This window comes from Euphorbia lathyris, chromosome 3 (assembly GCF_963576675.1).
Source record: "Euphorbia lathyris chromosome 3, ddEupLath1.1, whole genome shotgun sequence".
In the NCBI taxonomy this organism is placed as follows: domain Eukaryota; kingdom Viridiplantae; phylum Streptophyta; class Magnoliopsida; order Malpighiales; family Euphorbiaceae; genus Euphorbia; species Euphorbia lathyris.
In genome coordinates this window covers 82,114,183-82,133,804 of record NC_088912.1, presented here as the reverse complement: position 1 = coordinate 82,133,804, position 19,622 = coordinate 82,114,183, and the positions used below count along the sequence as shown (strand labels likewise).

The window sequence follows — 19,622 nt, the reverse complement described above, 5'->3', positions numbered from 1 at the left end:
GAGAGATCAGCTTAGAAAGTATCTCGGCAATGTTGCATTCGTCTCTGTAAATGAGCCAAAGAACTTCGCCGATGCTGAGCACGGTGAATATTGGATCAATGCTATGCAAGAAGAGCTTGATCAATTCACAAGAAATGAGGTATGGGATTTAGTACCAAAACCTAGGAATCAAAAGACCATAGGAACTAAGTGGGTCTTTAGAAATAAACTAGATGAGCAAGGCAACGTAGTTAGAAATAAAGCCCGACTTGTAGCCCAAGGCTATAGTCAGCAAGAGGGCATTGACTACGGTGAAACCTTCGCACCCGTTGCTAGATTAGAGGCTATACGAATATTGTGTGCATATGCTAGCTATATGAATTTTAAATTATATCAAATGGATGTTAAAAGTGCTTTTCTTAATGGCTTTATAAACGAAGAGGTATATGTTAGTCAGCCTCCAGGGTTTGAAGATCCAAAATTTCCAAACCACGTTTATAAACTCAAGAAGGCCCTGTATGGCCTAAAACAAGCTCCAAGAGCTTGGTATGAAAGGTTGACCAACTTCCTGCTGACCAGGAATTATGTCAGAGGCAAAGCTGACACAACCTTGTTCATTAAGAAAAAGGGTAAACATACCCTGCTGGCACAAATTTACGTAGACGATATAATCTTTGGTGCTACTGACGAATCTGTGTGCAAAGAGTTTAGTAAACAGATGCAAACTGAGTTCGAGATGTCCATGATGGGTGAACTCAACTTCTTCCTTGGACTTCAAATCAAGCAAGGTAAGAACGACATCTTCATTAGTCAGTCCAAATACGCTAAAGAAATGCTAAAGAAATTTGATATGGAAGATTGTAAACCCATATCAACCCCAATGGGTACTGACACTGTCCTATGCAAAGATGAGAAAAGTAAATCTGTAGATAGCAAGCTATATCGAGGTATGATTGGCTCTTTACTTTACCTTACCGCTAGTAGACCTGATATTCAGTACTCAGTATGTTATTGTGCAAGATATCAAGCCGACCCCAGGGAATCTCACCTTATAGTTGTAAAAAGAATCTTTAGATATTTGCAGAGCTCAGTTAATGCAGGTTTATGGTATCCAACCTCAAATGACTTCACACTCATTGGATACACTGATGCTGACTATGGACGAGATAAGCTTGAACGTAAAAGTACTTCGGGAGGGTGTCACTTCCTTGGAAGTTGTGTGGTATCTTGGTTCAGCAAGAAGCAGTCATCAGTTGCCTTGTCTATAACTGAAGCTGAGTACGTAGCTGCTGGAAGCTGTGTTGCACAAGTCCTATGGATTAAGCAACAGCTTGAGGATTATGGAGTCAAAATGGAAACAATTGAAGTCAAATGCGACAACAAAAGCGCCATTGACCTATCTAAAAATCCAATCCAACACAGCAGGATAAAGCATGTCAGCATAAGGCATCACTTCATTAGGGATCATGTACTCAAAGGTGAGATCAAGCTGACCTACGTTCCAACAGATGAACAGCTTGCAGATATCTTCACCAAGCCTTTGGCTCGTGAGCAATTCAACATACTAAGGGAAGCTATCGGTATGTCTAATCCTCTTCAATAGAACGATGTGCTTAATTGAATGTTGAGTGATTACTATGTTGAGTGATATGTGCTAAATTAGTAACTTCTACATGCCGAGCTTAATATGCGTTATAGAAAATCACCCTATGCTGAGTAAGACATACATGCTGAGTGATTATTCTAGGCTGAGTTACTAAAGCAGTATGAAAACCCCCTACATAAAAACTATGCACTCAGTACCACAAAACGTTTAATATTCTAACAAACTGAGTAAAAATCACTTGCCCAATTAATGCTAACACACGTGCCATAAATAGCCACCTAGGGTAACGTAATCGCAATAATGTAAACGCGCCGAACATGTCATAAATGCCAGAATCTTTATCGATTGATCATCTCGAGGTAAAACGGCTAGTTCAAACGTTTAGGATCATTCGAAATTCTATAAATAGTGGAAGAATTCCCACTTATCATTCTTTACACTCAAAATTCTTGGCAAAAAGATTATCTTCTCTCTCACTCTCTAAATCTCAAAACCTCGTAAAAATCTCTGAGAAAACCATGTCGGACTCTCAGAATATCTCCAGTGGTGATTACGATAGAAATCACTCCGATGAAAATCCTGAATCTCCCCCTCAGCATGAGTATAGCGAAACTCCCACCAAAGGACAGGGTCAGCATGACCAAACTCCGAACAAAAGCTCCCATGCTGACTTGGGTGCTTCATCGAAAAAGAAACAGAAGAAGGATAAGGGAAAGAAACTAATGGAACGTACCTATTCCCTAGTTTACAACAGCGTAGGGGGATAGAAGGTTGACCACTCCCGCTGGTTCTCGAAGGGATTTGTGGAAGCTGAGAAACCCTTCTGTGAGTGGATCTCAAAGAACGGCTGGACCGAGCTATTCTCGATTCGAGAAGCCACTTATCCTGAGTTAGTGAAGGAGTTCTACGCTAACCTAAGAGCCACCGATGATGACCGGGACTACATGGTCACCAAGGTTCAAGGAAAAGATATCTTCATCAACCCTCCTTACCTTGCCAAACTGCTAAAACTGAAAAATGAAGGAGCTAAACTTCGAAAAACAGGTGACCACGAAAAAATTGACTATCCCACTAAGTTTTGCAAACCTGCCGGTCATGTTGGGGAAATCTCTAGCACGTCTATGGGTCAGAATCAGAAGATGTCCCACTATATACTAACCAACTTCCTCTTCCCAAAAATGAATGCTGCGTCCTCAGCATCCAACTTCGAGCAATGCTTTATTTGGCACATGCTGACTTACCAGCCGATCAACATGCCAATCTTTCTCATCAGTGGTTTCCAGCGGAGTACCGGTACCCTTAGATTAGGCTCCCTAATCACCAGAATCCTCAAAGACCACCAAGTAAGCTTAGTGGAGGAAATTAATGTCTGGGGCACAGAGATCACAGCTGCTGTATTATTTGGTATTGCCTTCGACCAACCAATAGTGCCCAAGAAAGGAAAGGGGGCCGCGGTTGAAGACCCGCAAAAAGAAAAGAAACCTGCTAATCGCACTCGGCAGGATAAAAAGAGGAAAGCTGACCAGGCAGCTAAAGACATAAACACAGCTCCAAAGAAGCTGAAAATTATGTCAAGGGGAAAGAAGGTTGGAGCTGAGCAAGGTCAGGAAGAACCTAAGTCAGTTGAGAAAAGAAAAAGGCAAGATGAGCCTGAAAAAGAAAGTGAAGAAACTCCAGATCAACCTCTGCTGAAGAAGAAGAAGAATTCTGGTTTGCAACCTATTGAAGCTGCTCCTCTTAAGTTGATAGTGACTCCTGACTCCCATTTTGTGAGAAGTCAAGGCATTGATCTCGAAAAACCACCCACTGACCAAGATGAAGAAGAATTTAAAAATCTCGGGGGACAGGTTGATGCTGAGGAGCAAGAACATGTTGAGCAAACTGAGACAGAAAATTTTGAGCAACATGAGGAAGTGGATGATGAACCAACAATAGGTGCTGAGCATGAACAGATAGTCAATACTGAGCTGGTTGAAGAGCAAGCCAAGCCCACAACAAAGGAACATGCTGACCTGGGGGTACATTCACTTTCTGACTCTCTTGATTCTATTCAAGCTGACCCCTCTCCTCCTAAGGCTAAGAAATTGAGAAGGCTTAAGAAAAAGGCTCAGAAGTCGCCAATCATTGATCTTTTGGGTGATTCTCCTTTGCGAGATCCCATTACTAACCTATCGGATATACAGTTCCAATTCTTCTCAAATCCCACTGAGCCTTCTCCAACGGAACTTGAGAAAAAGCAAGCCTCTGTTACTCATCCTGAGGAACACGCCAAGTCTCCGGAAAATCCAATTCCTGCCGAGCAAGAGCTCGAAGTCCAAGATGCTCCAAGTAAAAAGCATGCTAAGGAAAACCCTGCTCAGCTTGAGTTAACTCCTCCCTCACCAACTCAAACCAACACTGAGCAGGTCAATATCTGTGATGATCCACCTCCTTCCCATCCAATATCGCAGAATGTTGAGCAGTCAGTTCTTGCTGCTAATCAAAGTCCAGTTGTTAACCAAGCTGGCCCCTCTGCTTCCACCAGAATTCCAACAGCTGAGTCAATTCCTGAAACAACATATGCCTATCTTCGTGCTACTGAGTCCGGACGTCGCATTATTGACTCCGCTCAAACCATTCTTCAACATTTGAATACTTCTCATGCCGATGCTGCTGGGTCTGCTAATATTGAGTCTCCCCAAATCTCATCTATCACTCAGCTCCTCAATGAGATCAAAGGTCTCAAAGATCTGGTAAGTGTAATGGCCATGGTCCAAACACAGCAACCCAAGCAAGAATCCATCGTCAAGCTGGCCGAACTGCAGTTAATGATGGTGAATCACTTGAATTCCCTTCAAGGAAAAATTAATGCTCTTTCTGCAGTCAACACGGGCTATGCTACCTCTGCTGAGTTGAATCAACATTTTACCAAGTTGAACTCTAAGCTGACCGGCACTCGCGAACTAATCTCCTCAACTTCTCAATGTTCGGTCGAACAAATTAGAGAAGCTGTCCGTCTACTCAACTTGAGTAAAGAGGAAATGGAAACTGATCAACTAAAGACCAACGAACTGTTGCAATACTCTCGGGCCACTTACAAACATGTGCGTCACACAAACGCTCAACGTCAGTTTTATGATTCGGGTCTGCTTAAGATGTATTATCAAGCCTATGCCCAGCTGACTGACACAATCATATGGCTTGGCAAATCCCAGGAGTATATACTCAGTATGTTCAGTGCCTCCATCCGAATTCCTCGCGATACCTTAGACGATGGTATACCTGTTTTTGATGGTCTACGAGAAAGCACGAAAAGGCTTAAGGCTTATTCAGTGAGGTTAACTCGTGCTGCTCTTAATGACACTTCCGTTCCTCCTCCGCCTGATGGTGGCAAAACGGAGGAGAAAGAACAAGCTGATCGAACTCAGCACACAGGAGAAGCCTCTGGAAGTCAGCAGCAAAAGGGAAAAGGCAAAGTCAATCCTGCCCAAGTCCAAGTCAATAGGAAGAAATAGTATGGCTAGTCTAGTTTGCTAGTTCTTATTCTTGACTTGTAATTTTTTTTTATGTTTCCCTTATCTGGCGTATTTTGCTTTGCTGACTATATAAAATCATGCATCTTTTATTGATTGATCTTATGTGATGCCTATTTAAGTATTGTGCTTAATGCTGATCTGTCTTAACTGAACAAACAAACAAAAGAAAAAGAATAAACGCAGTACACATTAGACTTGATACATTTGCTCTGAAAAGGTTTTCTCATAAATGTGTTATCAAAACTAACCATGTATCAAAACTGAGTTAAAACACATTGACCTCTTCTGAAAAGCTGACCTAGGCTCATCTGAATTAGATCTTGGAAGATCTAGAATTGAACTAAGTCAGTATAAGCATACCTTAATTTTACTCAATTGAATCTTAGAAGGTTTAGAGTTAAGTTAAGTCAATAGATGCAACCCTTACGGGGGAGTAATTTCAGAAGCACAAAAAGAATTTCAATCATGGGGAATCTCAATGCTGAGTTCCATCAATTAAATATTTTGCCAACATCAAAATGGGGGAGTTTGTTGAAACACCTTTCCACGAGATTTTGATTTGACAAAATAATCCATGATTAAGAGACAATTAAATTTAAGTGCTTTGATTTAATTGTACTAATGTGTTTGTTCAATGTTAAGTATATATGTATATATCAAAAAGTAAAGACAGGACGAAGTCAGCATGATATCACGGCACAAGCTGAGTAGAGTGGAACTCAGCGTAAGAAAAGACAAGTCATCTTCAGAACAGAAGCTTAAAAATTAAGAAGCTGAGTGGAACGGAACTCAGTATCAAAAGTAGAAAAGACTTCTTAAGAACTATGTCTTGCAGAACGAAGCTGACCATGGAAGCTGAGTAAAAGAGAACTCAGTATCTGAATTGGCAACAATCAAAAGAAAACGAATAACAAAGTCATGCCGAGTGATCTTCAGGACAGCACCAATGATCCGTTAGCTAAAAGACAAGTCCGACAACTGTCTGAACCAATAATAGGAACCTCGGAATTACGCACAGAAATGATTTCGAGACGCATGGGTCAAACGTCCGTTAGCTAGAAGACGAAACTTGTACAAGAAGACAAAACTACAAGAAAAGGACAAGCCTGGCACCTGAGGAAATCAGACGACAGGATTGGCCTGCAAGCCTGAAGCTGACCAGCGCCTTGTCTCCCAAAAGAGCCGTTTTGGATTCAACGGACAAATCAAATTCAAATGATTTGATCCTTAGATTGCAACTATAAAGGGACAAGCATACCTCTTGGATCATTGCCGAATCACAGAAAATACAAGAGAGAAAAATACAAGCAAAAAAAGAACTTCAAAACAAAAAGAGATCTTACACCAACTTTCTATCCTTGTGTAAAAGCTAGAGTGATTTTTGTAATCATCTAAAGTGTTCTTCCTTCGAAAAGAACAATTTGTATCAATTGTAAATTGAGAGTGTTGTGCTGAGTGTTTGGTTGTAAATACTCAGTGGTAGAGAAACCTAAGTGTTCGGTTATAGCACTTAGTAGGAGTTGAGTAGACGAATAGAGGAAGGTACTCTTGCATATTCAACTGCCTTGTAAACGGTTTGTGCTCTACCTTTAAAGAGCTCAGTATTGGATTTAAAAAGCCCGGAGGGATTCTGGGGACTGGACGTAGGCGGAGAGGCCGAACCAGGATAAGTCGTACTGAGTAATTTCTAACTCTCTCTCAATATATATATTTATCTGTATGTGTTGCTTGTTATATTTACTCAGCATATAAAATTGCTTAAACTGACACTGAGTAAATAAGAGTGCTGAGTTGGAAGCTGACCACAACAGTGTCAATTCCCAACTCATACGTAAAGTAGTTTTAGTCAACATCTGACTAAAGCTGTCTTACACTATAATCGGCCGTGCTGACCAAAGCTGAGTTGACTAACTCAAGAAAATAAATTAAGTCAGCTTAATCAAATTAAGAAAAAGTTATATTAGTTCCTAACCCCCCTTGGAACTAATCACACGGGACCTACAATATCATGTCCAACATGAGGCATGGAAATGTCACCCTCATTTATTGCTCGGACATCCCTTGATCTCTTAGTGAACTGATAAGTTCGAATAAGCAATCTAATTGCCTCATTCTGGTGTGGCCATACGTTTCTCAGCTTCACTAGTCAAGTATTCAATGATATCTCCTCTTTTGCGGGAGAGTAGCAATCCTTGCACTTCACTCATAGTTCGTCAGCGCGATTCATAATGTACCCAACTAAAACTATAATCGGCATATTGTCACATGTGACTTAGGCGATTAATCTAAGTATGTTATATCTCATCTGGGCCCCGTAGCGACATTGGGTTTGAGGACTTAACACTGAGCATTATATGAGAACCACTTATGACATTGTTACTATGTGGTGTTCTCATAGTGGATCATCTAGTGCTTATTGTTTTATAAGCCCTTATGTGGTTTCATAAGCTTAGCATATCTTAGAAAGAGAGATAAGATGCATGCTCATAGGTAAGAAAGAGATTTTTATTTTATGGGTATGCTTGGTTACTTTTAAGGTATGAGAATGCAAAGAGTCTTTAGTCCTTAATGCTTTTGAATGATTGTGTATCACAAAGAGATTTAGATACATTTTCATTTTGAATGATTTTCCTTAGATTTAGAGATAAACATGAAAAATACTTGTGTAAGGGATATAACCAAACTCATAAATGAAAGATGAAACCCACTTGCTTTATTCTTGTTATGCATTGTAGCTGCCCTGTTTGTTCGAGGTTTTACCCATATGTTTTTCGTATTGTTTTTTTTGTTCGCAGCTGTGTCTCTTTGTTTTTACCAAATCAGTATTCAGCTATTATTTGCAAGCAAAAAACATGATTAAGTCCCTGAATTTTGCTTGTTTTAAGAATTAAATCCCTAATCAATTATTTTTTCACTTTGAGCATTTGATCATTGATTCTGTTATGGATCAGACCCTTATTTAATTTTTCCATTGAGTTTGGATTGCATATATTGTTAGGGCGATTCGGTTTGTTGACATGGACAAGTAAAAATAAGAGTTTATTGATTAGAAGAGTTAAAAAGTAAAAAGAAATTATAGAAATTAATTCCTAGTGGGTTCTTCCAAGGTCGATGTTGTCCTTTCCAATTTTTGCGATTTCTAACATTAGAATTGTCAAATCGATCTTCTCTCCTAACACCAAAATCTATTTCCAGCAGGTTCTTCCAAGATCGATTTATAGCTTAGAAAAACCTAATGGAAATCAATTTTTATAATTTCTGTTTACTTTTTACTTTTTACTCTCCTCCTTAATCAAGAAACTTATTTTTTTTCATTTATCCATATGGAAGTAAAAATGTCCACATCAGCAGGCTGAATCTCTTAACGGCTCTTGTCGTCCAAACTCGATGGAAAAGTTAAATAAGGGTTGAATCCATAACAAAATCAATGATCAATAACTCAATGTGGAAAAATAAGTGATAAGAGGTTTGATCCTTAAAATAGGCAAAGTTCAGAAGCTTAATTATGCTTTTTGCCAATTTGCAACTTTATTTTACTTTTAAAATCTTTAAAAAAAGTTCTAGTACAATTATTAAAAGCCCATGTTTAGACTATTGAGTGTGTATCCTAGTGTGTTTGGACCAACATATCCCTATGGACACGATAACTCGGTACTCTTACTATTTTATTACTTGAGCGACTAATGCATCTGCTAATATGTTAGGATTAATTCACGATACTATGCAAACCTGTAATAGTTCACACTTCTATTGGAATTCGAGAGAAAAACACTTTGGCCAAAATGTTTGAGCGAAACATTAAACTCCTTGTGAGGTGTTTAAATTAGTATGTTCTTCCTTAACTAGTAGAAAATGTCTATTTGGTGGTTCAAGTGTGAATTCACATTTTTTTTTTAGATGTTCAAGTTTTTGGCATAATTTGAATGTTTTGAAATTAGGATATGTTATGTCGTCACTTAAAATAATTTTTTATCTCTATGCCAATCTATTCCAAGTGTTTGGTCTCTTAATTTTGTTTTAAGATTTAGTTTATTTGAGGACAAACAAAAGCTCAAAGTTCGAGGTGTTGTTGTCCTTTGTTTTCATCGTCTTTTCTAGTATAATTTTGACCAATTTCCATTTTTTTTTAGCATTTTGGTATAAATTCACATATTTTTTCCTCTTATTTCACGCTTTTCACACACTATCTAATACTTTCACATGTTTTCTGTGAAGAATAGACTAGCTTAGATCAAACATACATATCGAAGCCAATACATGGCTTCAAGTATCTATGGGTCGAAATGGGGTTTAAGCATCTGTTATTATTGGAAAAATCTATTCGACTTGTGTATAAAATTTTAATTTTTAAAGATAAATGCACTAAAAAAATTTCAATTCAACACTTGCAAACATTAGAAAACCAATTAGTGAATTCTGAATTCATCACTGACTTTAAGCGAAAAAACATCTTTAATCTTATACCTCAAACAATTGTTAAACAAATAAAATTTCCCATCATTATACTGGAAAAATTATAGTGATGGTTCACATGCCTTACCTACCAAGCTTCGTAATCAACAAAAAGATCCTTCGATCTTATCAGAAGTAACTAGATCACTCGAAAAAAAGCATTTGAACAACACTCTAATCGCAATCTTAACGGGCTCGGCAAAAGATCATAGGATCTGTTAACACTCATTAATAACATATTGGCACATGAATTACTACACACATTAGGTCCCACCTTTCACAAGGGATACTTGACAAAGTGGCTTCTACAAAGTCTAAGAAATATGTTTGATATATTCTGACATATATCAAACTGTCAATCCACGATTCCTGAAACAAGATCACAAGTCACTCGATACCATGGATTCACCATATAATGATGATTGTATTCCTATATATAATATAGAGATACTTGTTGCTCAAAGACGATAGTTCCTCATACTCTCTTTCTAATTAAACAATTCATTCTTTCTCTCGCTTGACTAACTTAATTACTGGAATGTCTTTCACGTTCTCACTTTATTGTGTTATACTTCAAGATAAAATGTATTAATTAAAATGGCTTAATAGGCACCCAGCCCCCTAAACTTGTAACTTTTTTTCACCTGGCCCCCTCAACTTAGGGGACAACCTCTCAACCCCCTCAACTCTCCAAAAACATCACATACAACCCCTTACACCCTTATGTTCGGTCAAAATATTGACCCGTGTAGAAAACACATTTGACTGTTGACCACACTAATATCACGTGTCATTTTTTATTAAAATTTTTCATTCTGGCATAAGAATTCTGATCGAAATCCATCTCTTGTAGTTGTTCGCCGAGCACAATTGGGCTTGCTCGCCGAGCAGGGGTCTCAATGGAAAAATTTAATAAAAAATGACACGTGGCATTGGTGTGGTCAACAGTCAAGCGCGTTTTCTACACAGGTCAATATTTTGACCGAACATAGAGGTGTAAGGGGCTGTGTATGTGATGTTTTTGGAGAGTTGATGGGGCTGAGAGGTTGTCCCCTAAGTTGAGGGGGCCAGGTGAAAAAAAGTCACAAGTTTAGGGGGCTGGGTGCCTATGAAGCCAATTAAAATTTTCAAATTACTGAAATACCCCTTCATTGACATCAAATATTAAAATTTTAAAGTTCAAATAACTAAGCTCATCAATTCACTTAGAAGCAAATGGAAAATCTATAATACACAATTAAATTGCTAAGAAAAGAAAATGAGATGGATTATCCATGGGGGGGCCATATTATGAATACAAATCATTGAACACCTCAATCCACCTTTTTTACAAAATTTTACATATTCTAATGTGAAAAATTTGTAAATGAGTAAATGTAAAATAAGTGATAATATAATTAATTAATGGCCCCCCATTGCAAAAAAAATAAAATCTATGGTCCACATTTGTAATACCTATAAGAGAAGAGGACAAATAATAATATAGTCAGTCTTTGTTGATGTCCCAGTCCACACGTGTGCACAGGACCATTTTCTTAAATTATTATTATTTTTGTTTTGTTTGTTTCCACTTTCCAGCATTGTAACTTTTTTTTTTCTTGGGCAAAGTAATTAATTTTTAATTAATTAAGTGCTCAAATATTTTCAACTTCTCTCCTTTTGACCCAAATTGGCATTCTTCTTTTCATTCTGACAGTGGGGAAATTCACAATTGTATCTTCCTCTGCAACCCAACTGCAAATTATAATAATAATATTACAAAATATACAAAAAAAAAAAAAAAAAATTCTGTTTTGTGTATATAATATTGTTGTAAAGAAATTGTGGAAATTAAAGTTGGACCAAATTGGAATTTTATATATAGTTTTGTTCTTCTCAAGGTATAATTATAAAAATGTTGAACTTTCACCGAAAAGAAAAATCAAATATTGGCACCTAATAAAATCCCATCAAAAGACTGATTAATAGGCTTTTGAATTTTGGTTTTAACTTTTTCTATGACATTTCACTCACTAAATTAAGCAACATTGACCATCTTAATCAATTGATATTTGAACTAATAATAATCTTAATTTTTTGGTATAAAATCTATTTTTTTAATAAAATAATGATAATTGTGATTTGAATCAAAACAGGGTAGCCAATAAAACATTTGGGTAATGACAGTTGTCCTACATCTAGGTGTGAGTAATGTGACCCATAAATTGAATGGCTCATACCATAAAAACATTTATTCTAATCTTTGCACTTTGATTATATTATGTAGTACTTTAGTAGTCAGGAGTATCAAATTAATTAAATTAGAGATTTCGAGCAGTTTTGGTATATGTAACAAATTTTAATTAGGAGAAATGGATAGAAAAATATGTGAAAAATCAATTTTTAACAATAAACAAACATTCTTAAAAATAAATATAAAAGCTACATTGATAAAATTTATCAAGCAAAGTGCAAATTAAATTTAGTGAAAATAATTACCGCACTGTTCTACAATACATGCCTTTTAAAGTTAAGACATAAGAATTTAAACATGCAATTAATTTTAACTAAATTTATTTGTTATACTTGTATTAATTGCATCTACTAATTAATTTTTATTTATTCCAAAAGTAAACAAAATTTTAAATATGAATATATTTAGTAAAAGTCAATTAATGTGCATAGATGGAATCAAAGAACCTGTTTGGTAAGGAGTTTTTTTGGGGTAAAATTAGAGTTTTGAGCCACTTTAAAGGTTTTGACTAGTCAAAGAAAAGTTTGAAAGAGTTTATTGACTCCAAAAAAATTAATTTTATGAGCTTTTTCAATTAGTTTATTGTTCTATATTTTTTAAGGATATTTTTACCCTTAATTATTAACCTTCAACCTCAAATAAATGATTGATCATATCCCTATTTATCATTTATCCAAACACCTATTAGTCATCAGTTAAGTTTTACCAAACAAGTTTATATAATATTTAACTAGTCAAATCAGCTAACTAGAAAAGTAATCGGTTGACAACTATTTATCAAATAGGACTAAAAATATCATGTATTATGAAATAAAAAAAATTCTCCAAAAAGATATATATTACGGAATGGAGTGAGTAATTAGGTAGCTAGGTAGCTATAAGATTATGAGGTGACCTTGTTGGATATGTGGAAGGCTTTGGGCCAACAATATCTAATATTTGTGTGATGTATTTTGTCTTACATTTAGATAAAGAGATATGAATGAGTTAATAAAGTTTTTTTTTTCTTTTTTTCATAATTAAAGTTTTCTCCTAGGATTCGAATCCGAAATCACTATCTATTTTTCAGTTTGATTTTGGTTTCGAATATCGGTTTTTCGGTTAGTTATATGTGTGACACGACTTAACTAGGGAGCGTTATAGAATTTCGTGGAAAAAGCAGGTTGAGGTCCCTAATAATTCTAATTTTACCAAATTGAGCCCCTAATATTTTATTTTATTTCAATCTCAATTAAGAAGTAAAGAAAAAAATACCTAAATTGAGTGACAAAGTGGTGTAAGAAAATAGAAGCTTCAAGCCTAGCCAAATCAAGTCCAGGGCATAATCTTTGTCCACCTCCAAATGGAGTGAAGTTGATATTGCTCATATCTTTGTCCTGTCAATTTTAATTTCTATTAGTCATAATTAATTAATCATAATAATAATAATTAAGGTTCAAACCAAAAAAAAAAAAAAAAATCATAATAATTAAGGTTAATTAATTAGTAATTACCTGCCATCTCCAAGGATTAAATTGATAAGGCCAATCATAATGATTTTCATCAAGATGAACAGATCTAAAGTAAGCAAAAGCACACCATCCTTTTGGTATAAGATATCCTTTTACTTCAATATCTTTCATTGCTTTTCTCATTACTCCAATTATTATATTTCCCATTCTTAATGTTTCTGTAATTACTCTCTGAGTAAATGGTAATGATAGGTAATCTGTCCAGCTTAGTAGCTCTCCAACCTCCTTTTTCTGACTTTTCAATTTCATGTTCTCATCCTGAAATTAAATTAGAATAAAAAAAAGTTAATTATGAAAAGGACAACCTTAAACAAGAAAACAATTTTAGAAAATGAAACAAAACATGTCTTGTAAAAGTGATAGTTACAAGTCACACGTTCATTATATATATTAAATTAACAAAGATATTGACGGGTTACCTAACAATTAAAATTCACCTAAATAATAATCCAAAAATTTTAAGTATTTGAGTCCCATTTCTACACGTATCTTATCACTTAATTTGTTTTTTTTTTACAAACTATATAAAAATTAAGCTATATGTATATAATAATCAATCCATCAAGAGAAAATTTGAAAGAAAAAAAAGGATTCAAAATCTTGAATTTTTAGCACTTGATCTTTATAATTTTTATTAATTAAACTAATTATCTTTAATTTTCACACACATGGATTGTTTCATTAATGATTTAGCTAATAAAATCATTAGTAAAGAGCTCAATATATGCGAAAATTAAAGTTCAGAGGTTTAATTTGAAAAAATAAATGATTAGAAGTTCAATCTTTATAATTGCGAGGTTTAATTAAAACTGTAAAAGTGCAAGAGTTTAATTGCGAGTTTAGCCTAAAAAAAATCATATTTTATTATAATTTGATGTTAATCTAATTAGCTAGAAACTTAATACATATAAAAGTCACAAAATTATCCTTAACATTTTTTTGGAAGAGATATACATCTAAAGTAAGAAACAATAAGCTTTTGGTCTTAATGTTTATAACTTAGAGCAATATTAGAACCAAATTATGATATATGGAGCAATTTTGGTCTCAGTTAATTGTATTCAGAGACGGAGGCAGGAGGATATGGGGCGTCGGTGCACCCCAACTGTCGGGAACCATTACCTATTAGGTTGGTTAATTGTCTGTCTCTTTCCATCATATGCGAGATGCTGATTGCATCCCTAATAGTGTAACGACCCGGTCCGGAGTGGGTGGCGCCGGGGTAGAAGGCCTGATCAAGGAGCGGCCCTAAGGGATGGCGGTGGGGGGCAGAAATGAACTGAATCCCACATCGGAAATGGAGAGGGAGTGAGTGGAGCTTATTAGTAAGATGTGAATCCAATACATTCAGACGCGTTTTAAAGCCGTGAGGCCCAATGTGTTGGAATTGGGCCAGAGCGGACAGTATCTACATAGTATTGGACCAGGGTGTTACAAATAGGCTGTAATTTTTTCCCAATCCAAGTTGAAACAGTGTCGTTTTGGCTTGGATAGGGGGCAAAAAGTAATAATTCCCAAATCATATGAAGTTGGTTTATTTCTGAATCCAAAATTTCTACAAATTAAAATTTTACCAAAAAATAGAGGATAAAATAGGAAATAATCCATGTGTATAAAGAGGAAGTACATTGTACTAGCATGGGACAACCCTAGTTGATACTCATTTCAGTTTTCTGCTCGTGCCTATGATACCTATTGACTGCAACTATTCAAGCAAAATGGATATAATTTCCACCAAAAACGACAAACTTCTTTGAAAACGACATTAATTAATTAATTTTTTTTGTTCTTAAGAGTATCAACGGCGAAACAGAAGTGAATATTCCCTTTCGCAAATGGTTTGTTTGCACTTCTATATGGTTTGTTTGCACTTCTATGGAAGAAACTGTTAAGACTACGAAAATTCTTTCCATTCCCAAAGGTGAGAATCAAACCCTCGACCTTAATTAATTAACAAGTAATAAATAAAAATTAGAAAAACTTACAGTTAATTGTTGCAAAGCAGCAGGGCAATCTGAAAGGAATTTGACAGCAAGAGTCATAAGAACAGGCACAGAATCCTCCCCAGGAATCATCATATCAATCATATTATCAGCAATTAAATCATCTGTTAATTGTTCATTAGCATCATTAAGCAAAACCTCCATCACATCTTTAGGTGCCAACTCTGAAATCCCACCATTTTCCCTTTTTGATTTTATGATTTTCTGCACCAATTTCACCATTTCCTTCTTCGCCTGATGATGAATTAAACCATATAATTAGATGATTAATTATACTTAAAAGGGTAATTAATGGATAATTAGAGGGCATGCCTGTAAAGAGCGATAAAGTTGAGTTCCAGGAAGGTTGATAGGTAAAGACATGAGACCAGAGATGAATTCTTGAAACTGCTTCTTTAATGATTCCATTTCTTCGCCAGGATCCAAACTAATCAATGCCTTGACTAGGATTTGAAAGGCAATCTGAACACAATAAATTGATGATAAAACTTTTTAGAAAAATAATTATTATGAGTTTGATTTATTTTGTAGACAATATCATTTCATGCAAAATTATTGTGAACCCCATATCCCACTACCAATTATATTTCTTTTTTCTTCATTCTAGGAAATTAAATCATTTCTAACTTAATCCCAAATCAATTAAATTTTACATGTCAAAAACTAACAAAACGGTAAAGACTTGGGTATATATTTATTTTTTAACACCAATCAGGGAAAATAGTATGTATTCAATGGCCAATACAATATTGGTCCTTTGGGAGGCCAATTTTACACGTGGTTGCGTAGTTTTTTTTTTCTAATTTGAACTCGCTGATCAAGTTTTTTGTGCGAATATATACATGTTTTTATCTGAGTGGTTCAAAACCAATTTTTACGTACCATTATAACACTTCTCAAAATTAAGCTAGATTTAAACTATAAAAATAAGATTGTGTCGTTTTGGACAAACTTAGAAAAATTTATCGCCTATCATATATCAAACAAATTGAATTTTGTAATTAAATACAAACTCAATGAATTAATTAACAACCCAAAACCTTAATTTATCGGAAACATGATAACCGAAACCATTCATAGTAGAGATAGTTTCAACGGCCCGCCCATTAAAACCATCCATGATAAGGATGGTTCTCCGGAGAGGGAGGAAAGGGGCTCTGAATCCGCCACTATATGCATCTATATTGATTGCATGTATTTTTTTTTCGAAGTATTATAAAATTTCTCCTTATAATTACTATGTAAATTAAAAATTGGTTTAATTATTTTAAAAAGTACTTCAAAAAAGGAGATATTTAATATGTGAGTGATAATAATGAAATTTTTTGTTTAGACTAAATCTATCCGTTTAAAATTTTAAATCAAAATAGTTTCATAGTATCATATTAAGCGGTTGAAAGTTTGAATTTCAACAAATAGTAAAATGAGCTTAAACTTTTAGATAGAATAGTTCATCCACAATTGATAAGAATCATTTAATCCAAAAAATTAAATGGATAAATAACGTTTAAAAATAGTTTTTATTACTATCTTTCAAAGATACGAAAAGGAATTCGAATTCTAGAAAAGAAAATATATTATCCTTCATTTTCATGTCCGTATTTCATCAAATTTCTAATGTCATAATTATCTTACTTTAATCCTAATAACTTCGATTATATCACATATTAGAAATTGAGTAGGAGACGGATAGACGTTATGTTTTTTACTTGAAAATAAAAATAAAGGATAGGCTTCAAACTCCAAGGGATAGGAATTCACTTGGCTGAAACCACACAAACAGAAACAAACAAAAGCAAAGATAGAAAGAGATAGAGAGAGAAGAAGAAGAAGAAGAAGAAGTACTAACATTTTTAGTCTGATCTTGAATGTAAATAGGCTGTTCATCATTCCATTGATTCATAGATTGCCGAACATAAACTTCCATATCTCTAGTAATCTGAGTTTTAAGATGACAAGACTTGAAGAAACCCCCAATCAATCCATGAATCCTCTTCTGCAAACTCCCATTAATCCTCAAAATCGACGATTTCCCCATCAATTCCGTCAGCGATTTCGGGTAAGACGGAACAAACATCTTCGCATCACTTTGTAGTATAAATTTACTCACTTCTCCATCTGTCGACACTATCGTCGGACTCCCAAATATATGCGACTTGAACACTTTCCCATACCTGCAATCCATTAATCACCGATGAATTAGCGACGGAAAAGAGACGAAATAGATCATTAGCGACGAATTACTTACATTTTGCGGCGTTTATCCATGAAGCTTTCGGGGCGGTCAGAATAAGCACAGGAGACGAACTCGAGAGTTTCGCCGAGAAAAGGCCAGCCGAGATTACCTGAAGGAAGTCGGGTTTTGTGGTTTGGTGATAATTTGATTATGCTAAACACTCTGTTTCTGTAGAGGATTAATAGAGAGATTAGTGCTAATACGATCCATAATAATTTTTCCATTATGAATAATTTTCTTAATCTGCCCGCACGAACACTTTTTATTTTTTTGCCTTTCTCTTTCTGCTTGAGTGGAGTATATAATATGTAAATGTGGTTTGCTTAAATATGGTTAATCATGAGTGATGATGACATTTTTTTTTCTTTTATTTGATTTTCAGATAAATGAATAAATAAATATGGGAATTAATGTTGTGTGCATGTGTACGTGCACGCGGGCAGCAAATTGAGAAACACAGAAATGAGTATAAAATAAAGAGATTAGCTGCCAAAAATACTCCTAACTTTTAAAATGATGCAATTTTATCTTTAAAATTCAAAGTTAAAAGTAATTTTATTTTTAATGTTGGCAAATTGGATCAATTTAGACATCATTATAAAACACATATATTTTATTCATTTTTCAGCACCAATTATATATCAGTTGGTTCAGGATACTTAAATGTCTAAAAATAGAAATTTGGACCCTTTTTAGACCTAAAAATATCATATTATTTGGTCAATTTTTAGACCTAATTGGTATTATAACTAAATTTATAACCAAATATTTAATAAAATTATAAATTTTGGGCCCCTTTTAGCCTTGGACCCTGGGCGGCCTATCCCGGGCCTATGCCCAGGGCCGGCCCTGAGTTGGTTCCTAACAAAATTCATATTTTTTTGTGATTTATTAATAGAATTGGAGATTAATGTTTTTAAATCCGGAAAAATATTTGAATTTTTTTGTGATACTCGTACAAAATGACGTACACGTGTAATGTAGTATAAGATTCATGACCGAGAATGCAGTTTAATGAATTGTTTTTTAAAGTGACCCAAGATGTAATGTCAGAGGTAAAATTACTCTTGACTGTCAATATTAGAGATAAAATTGCTCCTGACTATAAACGTTACAAAAATAAAAGGTTAGAGTTAAGTTAGCTGTTAGCTGTTAGTTGACTAGCTGTTTGTGTAGACCTGTTTGGTAAAAATTAGCTGATTGATAATAGCGGTTTGTGCAAAAAGACGAATAAGGGCATTAATTTTGGCGCATGAGAAGAGGGAGTCTATCTATTAGGGTTAAAGAAGTCCATTAATTTTAATATTGGAAAACGCTAATTGAAAAAGCTCCTTTTAAGAGCTTTTTCTAAATTAGTGTTTTCATCCCAAAACTTTCCACCAAACACTTCAATCAGCGGTTTCAGTGGTCAAACCTCTAAAGTTGGTCAAAACCGCTCTTTTTATCCCAAAACGCTATTTACCAAACAGGGCCAATATGTATATACTGTAACCAAAATATGTATGCATATACTGTAAGAACGAATATTTTTGTATTGGGAGATGTATTTTTATGGATTAAATTTTATCTGATCGGCTCAGGCAAAGGTCAATTTTTGTCTTTATTATTATCATTTTTGAGGAAATTATTTTTTTAATAATAAATTCAAGGATTTATATGCTACAGTAAAACCTCTATATAGGAATACTCTATATAAGAATAACCTCCAATTTGTTATAAAAAATTTCGGTCCCAACTTGGGCCGGTTATAAATAAGAATAACCTCCCAAATGTTAATTGTTATACATAATCCAAGTCCCACCTTTAGAAACTATACCTCCATATAGGAATAATTATGTAAATAATGTATATATGTATTAAGGATTTAAACAAAATTTATTAAAAAATTTAAAAATTATTGAGATTAAATATGAGTTGGCACACAAATTCCAACTTTAACTATAAATTCTTACCATTTTCCCATAAAACTCTTTTCTTTATGTATTGGAAACTAAACTCAAAACTCTTCCAATTCTTTAGGTATTGGAAATAAAACTCGTAGACTTGATATGCTAAACATTAAATTTATAAACTTTAAGTGTTGATTT

The 19,622-nt window shown here is 34.7% G+C and overlaps 1 protein-coding gene across 1 annotated transcript; it reads right to left on the bottom strand.

The window, feature by feature from the left end:
* Positions 1–10,770: 10,770 nt before the first annotated feature.
* LOC136224494 (3-epi-6-deoxocathasterone 23-monooxygenase CYP90D1) lies at positions 10,771–17,836 on the bottom strand. The gene is made up of 7 exons (XM_066012846.1): positions 17,548–17,836; positions 17,149–17,473; positions 15,612–15,761; positions 15,282–15,533; positions 13,279–13,554; positions 13,040–13,161; positions 10,771–11,286 (listed from the first exon to the last, which is right to left on the bottom strand). The coding sequence occupies exons 1-7, from the start codon at positions 17,757–17,759 to the stop codon at positions 11,187–11,189; spliced, it is 1,437 nt and encodes a 478-aa protein (XP_065868918.1). The 5' UTR covers positions 17,760–17,836; the 3' UTR covers positions 10,771–11,186.
* Between the last annotated feature and the right edge of the window lie 1,786 nt (positions 17,837–19,622).

Bases quoted from the DNA above. Each gene is read 5' to 3' on its own strand.
- LOC136224494 (XM_066012846.1), bottom strand. From the start codon at position 17,759: ATGGAAAAATTATTATGGATCGTATTAGCACTAATCTCTCTATTAATC. The intron at 17,474-17,547 runs GTAAGTAATTCG...AATGGATTGCAG, and splicing joins ATGGATAAACGCCGCAAAAT to GTATGGGAAAGTGTTCAAGT. The intron at 11,287-13,039 runs GTATTTTTTTCT...TATAATTTGCAG, and splicing joins CACTTTGTCACTCAATTTAG to TTGGGTTGCAGAGGAAGATA.